Source organism: Thamnophis elegans, chromosome 13, assembly GCF_009769535.1.
Source record: "Thamnophis elegans isolate rThaEle1 chromosome 13, rThaEle1.pri, whole genome shotgun sequence".
In the NCBI taxonomy this organism is placed as follows: Eukaryota; Metazoa; Chordata; class Lepidosauria; order Squamata; family Colubridae; genus Thamnophis; species Thamnophis elegans.
The window spans coordinates 3,927,770-3,938,887 of NC_045553.1; the positions used below are offsets into that span (position 1 = coordinate 3,927,770).

Sequence of the window (11,118 nt, forward strand, 5' to 3'; positions counted from 1 at the left end):
TGGAAGCCCACAAGCAGAGCCTCTCTCATTCGAGCTGGCCTTGAGGTGTCTCGAACCCAAAACTTCAGCCTCTCTCGAGCCAAGCCCTGCGACCCCCCTCTTCCCCGAGACAACCAGCTGTCTTGGCGTCCTTTTGAATTTTCAATCCCTGCCTTGGGATGGCTCCTTTGAAGTTCTCCGCGTTTAATGATGTGGTTAACATGCTAATCCCTTTTTATGAGCTCTGTGGGTTCATCGCAGGTATCTCTTCCTTAAAAAATGATCTCTCCCTCCCTCTCTCTCTCTCTCTCCTCTCTCTCTCTCTCCTCTCTCCTCTCTCCCCCCTTCCTACTCTGCCGGCTGCACTAATTTCATCTGATTTGAACTCCAAGTAATCTCATTGTTCTTGCTTCAGTCAAAGAGATGGGACTGGCTTGTTTGGTGGTTCGGTTTTGTTTTGAACACTGTCTTCTTCCTGCCTCTGATTTCAGGGTTTCTCCTAGGCCAGCGGTCACCAACTGGGGAGTCCGTGGACCACTGGTGGCCCGAGAGAAAGTTTTGGTGCTCCGCAGAAAAATTATTTGCGTTTTTTATATTGCACTATATCAGGGGTCCTCAAACTGCGGCCCCTGGGACGGATACGTGCAATGAACGCTTGTGTTGCTGCAGAGAGTCTCCCCCGTCGGGGTCTTTTTGTGGGGGTCAGAAATTCCCACTTGGGGTCTGCTTCTGCCTCCTGGAGGGGGGCTTTGGGCGAAGGCTGGAGGGAAGCACCACTGGTGGGGAAGAGCCGGAGGGCCTCGTTCCAGTGGGACGGCATCCTGGCCTGGAACTGGCTGACCATCTCAGCCCGCTGAGCCTCCAGGTGCCGGCACCTGGCCTTGCACTCCCTCAGGTCTTCCCTCTGCTTGGAAAAACCATGCTCCTAGTCCTCAGTGAGGTGCTTCTGCTGAGCCTCCTTCTCGGCCGGATCCAATTTGAACTGAGCTGTTTTGCCAACTCTTCCTCCTGGGGGCTGCTTAGCTCCAGCAACTGCTCCCTGTTGGGGCCCTAAGGAGCCCGGGAGGGCAGGTGAGGAGTGGCTGGAAGGGGAGGGGCCAGTAGAGGCCGACGAGGCACCCCTTGACGTGAGTGACATCGAGTTGGCCACGCCCACCCAGTCACATGACCACCGAGGCACACCCACCCCGCCGGTCATTAGGCAGATCATATTAGTGGTCCGCGGGATTTAGAACTATGAATTTATTGGTCCCTGAGGTCCGAAAGGTTGTGTCCGAAACCCTGTCCTAGGCCTAGTTGAAACTCACACATCTGAGAGTCATCTGAGCTGGGAAGCACCCACAATTTAGGAAGGGAAGCCGTTCCACTGAGAACAATGAACCAGTGGAACGACTTGCCACCAGAAGTTGTGGGAAAACCTGGAGGTTTTCAAGAAGAGGCTGGACAGCCGTTTGTCTGGCCTGGGGATAGGGTCTCCTGCTTGAGCAGGGGGTTGGACTAGATGACCTCCAAGGTCCCTTCCAATCCTGTTTTCTGTATTATGATCATTGGAAATGTTTCTCCTCCCTTATTTGCAGGGATAAATGCAGACAATTTTCCGGAGAGTACAATCCCTTAAAGCAGTGTCGTTGTCCCCCCCCCCCCCCAACCAGCCTTTTGGGCACCTGGGACCAATTCCGTAGAGGGAGGGTTTTTTTCCCCCACTGACCGGAGGGGATGGAGGCTGGTTTTGCATGCTGCCTGCATCCCTTCGCTTGTTTGCACAGCCCGGTTTCTGGTGTGTTTCGGATGAAGGTTTCCCATCGAAAGATAAACAGGGATTTTAAATCATACGCCCTGTTAGATAAGATGAGGCAGGCTATATCATGTTACCTGCAGAGGTGGTTTTTCCCTTCCAGACTCACCTGCATTTTGCTGATAAGATGGATCCGTTTCGCACGCAGAAAGAGGTTAATAAAATACAATGCAGGCCAGCATTTCCAGATATAGTGGCGGAAGCAGGACAACCTGCTGAGGGCAGGCTAGAGGCCATTTGAAAATAAGCCCTCCCCGGATAATAAGCCCAATCAACAAGCTTTTTTGAGCTAAAATAAGCCCTCCCCAAAAATATTGCAACACAGCAGCAGCCATGAGGTGACCACGCTCGCCGCCTCCTGCACCTCAAAAGTAATAAGACCTCCCCCAAAAATAAGTCCCAGCGCTTCTTTCAGGGGGTCAAAAGAAAATAAGACCCTGTCTTATTTTCAGGGAAACACGATATTTCTAAGAGGACAAAAATAAGACCATTTGTTTTAGAGAACCATTTTTTTAAATAATAAAAAATTCAGGGGCCATAATTCCTCAAATCCATAGTTACTTTTATTATTATTATTATTATTATTATTATTATTATTATTATTATTATTATTTGTTTCAAAAGTTTTATTTCTTTTAAGGCAAACATTTCATCATTCCTCAATCAGTAAGACATCGAAGTACAATTTCTTGTATATCAAAATAATTCTAGTTTACCACCAAAAAATCCATAGTTACTTTAGACAGGGTCAATCAAGAGTTTTTCCCACGAGGTGGCTTAATTAGGGTCTCAGCGTTCCAAATATCATCCAGAATTAAATCAGAGTCCAAGGCAAAGTATTCCTCTAAGTTCCAATTGATGAAGAGAGACATGTTGGCACAACTGTGGAAAACCCGAATCTGAAAGCTTCCTGGTTTTTCCCACCCAGTTGAAAGTTCATGATCTTGCCCCCCACATACCCACAAGTCCATGACATGGTGCAATCTTCCGTTGCCACGCTGGCAGCTTCCACCCATCCAGTTCCAGTCAGGTGCAGAGGTGCTGAGACGAAGGATGACCTTGTCTTTCTAAAAAGAATGTTGTTATGGCTGCCTATCATCTAACTCCGTACAATCCCCCCTCCCAATTACCCCACTAATGAAACCGCATAGTAAAATAATAGAGTGTGTGGCAGACCGAAGATTCTAAAAGGGATATGACTGCAGGCCTGACAGGGAATAACACAGGGGCGAAGCATCTGCGCGTGTTTCCCCAATGAGGGATTTTGCACGGATGCCTTTCAAGGACAAGAGATCTCGCTTTCTTCCCAATTATATTTCAGAAGGCAACCTTAACCAAAAGCTTGCTTTGAAGGGGAGGACCCGTCGAAAACGTTGGCGAGCGAGCTTTTTGTGAGTGTCACGGTGACTTTGTCTCTGCAGTGCCCTCCCTTCTTTCCGTTTCTTAGCGTGCCAGGCCCAATTTATCATTTTTATGCTGCCGAAAATCTAAAGGCAAGGGGGGAGCAGCGCCGATAACGGATGTTATTCATCATATATATATATATATATATATGTATGTATGTATGTATGTATGTATGTATGTATGTATGTATGTATGTATGTATGTATGTTATATTTATGCTGATAAATAAATAAAGGGAGACTAGTATAGATCTATTTCAAGCTATTTAGCTCTCATCAGCTAGCCATACCCAAGTTTGGGAATCGAACCTGTGCTCCATTGCCTCCCAGGCAGGGAGTTAACCATTTGAGCTACAGAGAACGACTCCTTATCAGCCAGCCAGGGTGGGAGGTATATACTTAAAGTCACAACCCCTGGTATGCCCAAGTATGGGAGGAAGGTCACACTTCCACTCTCTGTCATTAGGCTCGTCACAAGAGACCATCCAGACAGAAACCCAATATTTTTTACTGTTGCCTTTTTGTTACATTTGTTATATTTATGCTGATAAATAAATAAAGGGAGACTAGTATAGATCTCTCTCTCTATATATATATATTTTCCCACTTGGCGTTTTGCGAGGCCGATCTAAAGTGTTTCCGCGCCAATCTAAATGGCGTTGGCTTCGCTTTTTGGGAAGAGATGTGGCGGCTCAGGGGCTAAGACGCTGAGCTTGTCGATCAGAAAGAGGGTCAGCAGTTTGGCGGTTCGAATCCCAGCGCCGCGTAACGGAGTGAGCTCCCATGACTTGTCCCAGCTTCTGCCAACTGAGCAGTTCGAAAGCACGTAAGAAAATGCAAGTAGAAAAACAGGGACCACCTTTGGTGGGAAGGGAACAGCGTTCCATGCGCCTTCGGCGTTGAGTCATGCCGGCCACATGACCACGGAGACGTCTTCGGACAGCACTGGCTCTTCGGCTTTGAAACGGAGATGAGCACCGCCCTCTAGAGTCAGGAACAACTAGCAACCTATGTGCCAGGAGAACATTTACTGAGACCTGCTGGAAGGACCTAACAGCTGCCTGCTGAGCTAGGTTCTAAGCCCTAAGGAAATCCATCCCTGAATCCGTGCTTTTCCTCCTCCTGTTTTTAAAACCCAGGACCTTATTGGGAAAGGCACAGAAAAATCCATTTAGCGGGTCGCTTCAATTCTACCAGAGTTTGCGAAGGCAGCAGAAGTTGCTCGCCTCCAGTTATTGAGTTAGCAGCTGCAAAACTGATTTGGCTGCAATGGAGTTTTCAGGTAGTGAAAAAAAAAAATCTAATAACCATCCAGTTCATGGGAAGAATGCAGAACATCTGGCAGGAGGAACGTTCTCCTTGTCGCTCTTCCTCGTCTCCAGATTTCCTTTGAGGTCTGGCTGCTTAATTATCACCATCTGCCTTTCTTTCTCTCCCCCCCCCCCTCTTTCTCTCTGTCTTCTCCTCATCATCTCTCTCTTTCTTTCTCTCTCATCCCTTTCTCTCCTCTCTCTTCTTTCTGTCTTCTCTTTCTTCTTCCCCCTCCCCTTTTCTCTCTGTCTTTCTGTTTCTCTCTTCTCTCTTTTTCTTTCCCTCTCTATTCACTCTTTCTCCTCTCTTTCTCTTTCTTCTCTTTGTCTCTTCTCTCTCTCTTTAGCTCTCTCTCTGTTTCTCCCTTTCATAATTTATCTCCTCTCTCTCTTCCTCTCTTTCTGTTTCTTTCTCCCTTCATCTTTTCTCTTTCTTTCTCCCTTCATCTTCCTTCTTTCCTTCCTTTCTTTCTTTCCTCTTTCTTTCCTTTTCTTTCTTTCCTTCTTTCTCTCCTTACTTCGTAATTTCCTTCTTTCTTTCTCTTTCTTTCTCTCTCTCTCTTTCTTTCCTTCTTTCCTTCCTTCTTTCCTTCCTTTCCTTCTTTCCTTCCTTTCCTTATTTCCTTCCTTCCTTTCCTTCCTTTCTTTCTTTCCTCTTTCTTTCCTTTTTTCTTTCCTTCTTTCTGTCCTTCCTTCTTCCTTTTTAATTTCTTTCTTTCTCTCTCTTTCCTTCCTTCCTTCTTTCTTTCTTTCCTTCCTTCCTCCCTCCCTCCCCCCTCCTTCCTTCTTTTCTTCCTTTCTTTCTTTCCTCTTTCTTTCCTTTTTTCTTTCCTTCTTTCTGTCCTTCCTTCCTTCTTCCTTTTTTATTTCTTTCTTTCCTTCCTTCCTTCTTTCCTCCCTTCCTCCCTTCCTTCCTTTCTTCCTTCCTTCCTTTCTTTCCCGTATCTAACATCAGGTTTTCAGAGTAGCGCAGGTTGTGTGCCGAAATCTACCTAACAGATTTTTTTTTTTCTTCAAGTGGCAGTGGGGGACACAGGCATTGTGTGTCTTTAGGCAATTTCCTCACTTCACACCTAGCAAAAGCCACATGCTTTATGGGCAATGGCGCTGCGGAACCTTATTGCTTTTTAACAAACTGCTGGGATAAAATTAAAAGCCGGCTGAATTATGCAAAAAGCCAGTGAAATCATGCAAATTTATTTATAATTATATCCATAATTTACAGAGACAGGAGAATTCCACTGCTCTGGGGGGGGTGGCAGGATTTGGATCCGCGTAGGACTTTTCTCGCTGCAGAACAAAAAGGGAAAACAGTGTTGGAGCATTCACACTTTCTGAAACCCAAGTTGTCCCACTTATGAATTGTTCTCACTGTCAGGAAATTCCTCCTCAGTTCTAGGTCGCTTCTCTCCTTGATTAGTTTCCATCCATTGTTTCTTGTCCTCTGACCTCTGGTGCTTTGGAGGAGGGGTCCCCAACCTTTCGGACCTCAGGGACCACCAAATTCATCATTTTAAATCTCGCGCACCATTAATATGATCTGCCTAATGACCGGCTGGGTGGGCGTGGCTAGGTGGTCATGTCACTGGATGGGTGTGATCAAGTTGATGTCACTCACGTTGAGGGGCGCCTCTCCAGCCTCTACTGACCCCTCCCCTCCCAGCCCCTCCCAGCTTGCCCGCCGGGGCTCCTTAGGGCCCCAACAGAAAGCAGTTTCTGGAGCTAAGCAGCCCCCAGGAGAAACAGTTGGCAAAACAGCTCAGTTCAAATAGGATCTGACCGAGAAGGAGGCTCAGCAGAAGCACCTCACTGAGGACCAGGAGCATGGGCTTTCCAAGCAGAGGGAAGACCTGCGGGAGGGCAAGGCCAGGTGCTGGCGCCTGGAGGCTCAGCGGGCTGAGATGGTCAGCCAGTTCCAGGCCATGATGCACTCCCACTGGAACGAGGCCCTCCGGCTCTTCCCCACCAGCGGCTCTTCCCTCCAGCCTTCGCCCAAAGCCCCCCACCAGGAGACTGAAGCAGACCCCAAGTCGGAATTTCTGCCCCCCTCCAACCCGCACAAAAAGACCCCAAATGGGGAGACTCCCTGGAGCAACACGAGCGTTCATTGCACGTATCCGTCCCAGGGGCCGCAGTTTGAGGACCCCTGATTGAGTGCAATATAAAAAAACGCAAATAACTTTTCTGCGGACCACCGAAATTTTCTCGCAGACCCCCAGTGGTCCACGGACTCCCCAGTTGGTGACCTCTCCTTTGGAGAAACAGGTTGACCCCCTTGTCTCTGTAGGAGCCCCTCAAACATTGGAACACTGTTATCATGTCTAGCCCTTTGTTTTATTAAACTAGACATCCCCAGCTCCTGCAATCGTTCATCAAAGGTTTTCGCCCTCTGGCTCCTTAAATCAGTGAAAGACCACCGAGCTCTTATTTGCGATTTGATTGCTTTTGTACTTTTTATTGTGGGTTTTTTTTTTGAGGGGGGGAGTGGGGGAAGCTTAGCCTCTGATGTCGCCAAGCACTTGGATGGTTTCCGGCCTGTTGCATTAATGCAACTGCAGGAAAAACTAGACCCCTTAATATTGGCAGCTGTTTGTTTCTGAAGGGGCCGGCGCGAGCCGATTTGAAAGCCTCTCTTCCTTTAGCTTTCCTGTCAAGGATTGTGTGTGCACTGTGCGTGTTGCGTGCCTGTTGCGGGTCCAACCAAAGCTGACCGAATGAAGATGAATTTCTCTGGCTTGGCTCCCCGGTGAGCCTCTGCAGCTCGGAGCGCTTGGCTGTTCTGTCCTGTCCCTCTAGGGTTCGGTAACCATAAATATTTCAGCGAATTGCCCATCCAGGGATGATTCATTGTCTTTTTAGACAGCAGAGAGGGAGAGGAGGGGGCCCGGCCACAGAAAAGGAGAGAGGAAACTGGAGGGGCCGGGGAGGGGGGAAGGTGTTGGCTGTTATCTGGCTGGCTGGAGGATCTCAAACAGCTTTGCAGAAGCTGGAATGCGCCGGGAGAGCTCTATCTCTTTAGCTGTGTGTGTGTGTGTGTGTGTGTGTGTGTGTGTGTGTGTGTGTTGAGGGGGGGGGGGACAAAAGATAAGCCCCACTGAGTCTGGGGTATGCTGCAAGGGGGGGGGGGGCTCTCCACTTGCTCTTCATTCTTGACAGGGCCACATATTTATTTATGGATTTGGTTTTTATCCCTTCTGTCTTGCTTTGACTGCATGAGTACTTCGAGGCAGGAAACAGACACAAGATTTACCCACCACAACAACCCTGTGAGGTGGGCTGAGAGAGAAGGATTGGCCTAAAGTCACCCTGCTGGCTTTCCTGCCTAAAGCGGGACTAGAAGTCACCGTCTTCCTAGTGATTGGCCCAAAGTCCCCCAGCCATCTTCCATGTCAAAGGCGGGACTAGAACTCACCGTCTCCTGGTGATTGGCCCAAAGTCCCCCCAGCCATCTTCCATGTCAAAAGGCGGGACTAGAACTCACAGTCTCCTGGTGATTGGCCCAAAGTCCCCCAGCCATCTTCCATGTTGAAGGCAAGACTAGAACTCACTGTCTCCTGTTGATTGGCCCAAAGTCCCCCAGCCATCTTCCATGTTGAAGGCAAGACTAGAACTCACTGTCTCCTGTTGATTGGCCCAAAGTCCCCCAGCCATCTTCCATGTTGAAGGCAAGACTAGAACTCACTGTCTCCTGGTGATTGGCCCAAAGTCCCCCAGCCATCTTCCATGTTGAAGGCAAGACTAGAACTCACTGTCTCCTGGTGATTGGCCCAAAGTCCCCCAGCCATCTTCCATGTTGAAGGCAAGACTAGAACTCACTGTCTCCTGTTGATTGGCCCAAAGTCCCCCAGCCATCTTCCATGTTGAAGGCAAGACTAGAACTCACTGTCTCCTGGTGATTGGCCCAAAGTCCCCCAGCCATCTTCCATGTTGAAGGCAAGACTAGAACTCACTGTCTCCTGGTGATTGGCCCAAAGTCCCCCAGCCATCTTCCATGTTGAAGGCAAGACTAGAACTCACTGTCTCCTGTTGATTGGCCCAAAGTCCCCCAGCCATCTTCCATGTTGAAGGCAAGACTAGAACTCACTGTCTCCTATTGATTGGCCCAAAGTCCCCCCAGCCATCTTCCATGTTGAAGGCAAGACTAGAACTCACAGTCTCCTGGTGATTGGCCCAAAGTCCCCCCAGCCATCTTCCATGCCTAAGGCGGGACTAGAACTCACTATCTCCATCTCCTCCTCTTCCTCTCCCTCTTCCTCCTCAAACCCCATTCACTTCTAACACTGATGATGTTGCCTAGTTGGGTCGTGAAACTTCCGCAAGAAAACAACCAAGTTCAGAGAGCAAGGACCCCTCACCTATCCATGGCCTCTTTTTTTATGGCAGCACTTTTCTCCATAAACCATAGTTTGCCACAAGCAAGCTTTTCAGCCGGACTTTCTCTCTCTCGTTCTTCGGAAGGCCCGAAGGAGCCCTGACGACGGAAGCCGTCCTTCAGCAAAGTTGCCGAGATGAGCCACCTTCGTCCCCCTAACCCTCTCTTTCCTTTTGTCTTCTCAGCTCACCTTACAGAGCACCAAATCCCGCGTGGCCTTCTTCGAAGAACTGTAGGAGAAGACCGCCAAGTCGCTCCTGGGACGGCCTTTTTTTTTGCCTTGGGAGGACCAGCCATAAACCGAGTCACATTGCTTCTTCCCGAGCCAAGAGTTTGCAAGAGCGACTTCCCCTCGACGCGTTGCAGTGACTCGAGCCGGAAGACTTCGGTGTGAAACTTTGTAGATCTTTATAACCTCTCTAGAGCCAATAATTACCGTATTTTTCGGAGCATAAGACGCATCCCCCCCACCCCTAAAAGAGGGTGAAAATTTGGGTGTGTCTTATACACTGAATGTAGCTCCCCTGCCCCCCCAAGACCAAAAACGCCAGGCATGGAGGCAGCGATGGTCTGTGGCAATCCCTGCAGCCTGGAACAGCTGATCGGAGGGTGTTCCGGCAGCCCGATTCCCCCCGCCAATCAGCTGTTCATGCTGAATCAGGCTGCAATAACTGCTCTGAAGCTGACCTGGCTGGTCAGAGTCTGCAGCAGCGATCACTTTCAGAAAGCACGGTAACTGATTCCGCAGGGTTCAAAATCAGAATCATATACCAATGATGGGGAACCTTTTTAGCACTTAATTGTGGAAACTGGGACATCCGTGCATGCCCAGTTTCCTAAACAGCTGGCTGGTGCTCATGCGTACGCTGGCCAGTTGGTCTTTGGGTTTCCTGCGCGGGCTTGCGGGCCATAGGTTCGCCCACAGTAATATACAATACATTACCAAAAGCAGGTTTTCCAAGGTAGCAGTCAATACAAGCAAAACACAAGCAGTTTCACTTTCAGTTCTCGGCTAAGCCAGGCTCCTTCCTGTCTCCTTGTTGCTCACACAGCAAAGACTGTTTCAGAGTCCAAATAGATCTCATTGGCTGACTTAGTTGCTGTGCCTATTCATTGGCTGACCTTGTTACCATGTGTCAGCTGTATACCATGGATGCTGGTAGGCAGAGGCGGAATTTGTTTTCCTCTCATTTTCCTCCCCCCCAAAAAAACTAAGGTGCGTCTTATACTCCGGAGCGTCTTATACTCCGAAAAATACGGTGCCTTTTCGCTTTCCCCTTTTTTTTCTCCTCCTCTCCGTGTTTGTATGGGTTGCGGGAGGACGGATTCCCTAATTGTTTTTAATTCCTTCTCTCTCCCCCTCCCCCCCGGGTCTTTGAACATGGCTTTCTGTGCGAGACCAAGAGCAAAAGTTCCTTTCCCGATCGCCCACAAAACGTTTGCCGTTTTTCAAGCACTTCTGGAAAGCATGCGGTCTGCTTCCACGGCACAATTTTAAGGGCTCACGAAATTCCTCGCCGAACCTTATTAACCTTCGTTAAGTTTCAGCGGGAGTTTTGGTGGACTTTGAAGGGTTTTTTCCCCTTCATCGCGGAAACGAAGCAGGAGATCGCTTAAGGATTCCGGCTTAGTGTATCCAAAACTTTTTGTTTTTAAAAATATCACATTTTTAGGCCTATCGTTTTAATTTTGGGAGGTTGGTAAAGTGAGGATCGAGGGAATTTTAAACGGGCGGGTGGAGTTTAAAGGCCTAGAGTAGGGATGTCTCTATATATCGAGGGGTACTGGTCTATTTAGACGATATCCTTATATATACCAAGACAATGGAGGAACATGTCTTAGCAACTTTTAAAGACTTGTGGACTTCAACTCAGGTGGCGCAGTGGTTAAATGCAGCACTGCAGGCTACTTCAGCTGACTGCAGTTCTGCAGTTCGGCTGTTCAAATCTCACCGGCTCAGGGTTGACTCAGCCTTCCATCCTTCCGAGGTGGGTAAAATGAGGACCTGGATTGTTGTTGGGGGCAATATGCTGACTCTGTAAACCGCTTAAAGAGGGCTGAAAGCCCTATGAAGCGGTATATAAGTCTAACTATTACTAGCAATAGCAATAGCAATTGAAAGGAGTTGAAAGTCCACAGATCTTCAAAGTCGGACACCCCGCCTAGCCTAAAATGAATCCCACCCCTCAGAGGCCATATCTTCACATCCCTCTGGGATTTTAAACATTTTGATAGCCCTGGCATGCCTTTATACATTTT

General features: G+C 48.5%; 1 protein-coding gene across 4 annotated transcripts in view; it reads left to right on the forward strand.

Moving 5' to 3' along the window:
• Positions 1-9,362, forward strand: part of NF2 (neurofibromin 2) — an 83,349-nt gene extending 73,987 nt beyond the window's left edge. For all 4 annotated transcript variants that reach the window (XM_032229505.1, XM_032229509.1, XM_032229506.1 and 1 more), the window contains one exon: positions 9,045-9,362. In XM_032229505.1, coding sequence (XP_032085396.1) covers positions 9,045-9,095 — 51 coding nt within the window. In that variant the 3' untranslated portion in view covers positions 9,096-9,362. The remainder of the gene's footprint in view (positions 1-9,044) is intronic.
• The last annotated feature ends 1,756 nt before the right edge of the window (positions 9,363-11,118 follow it).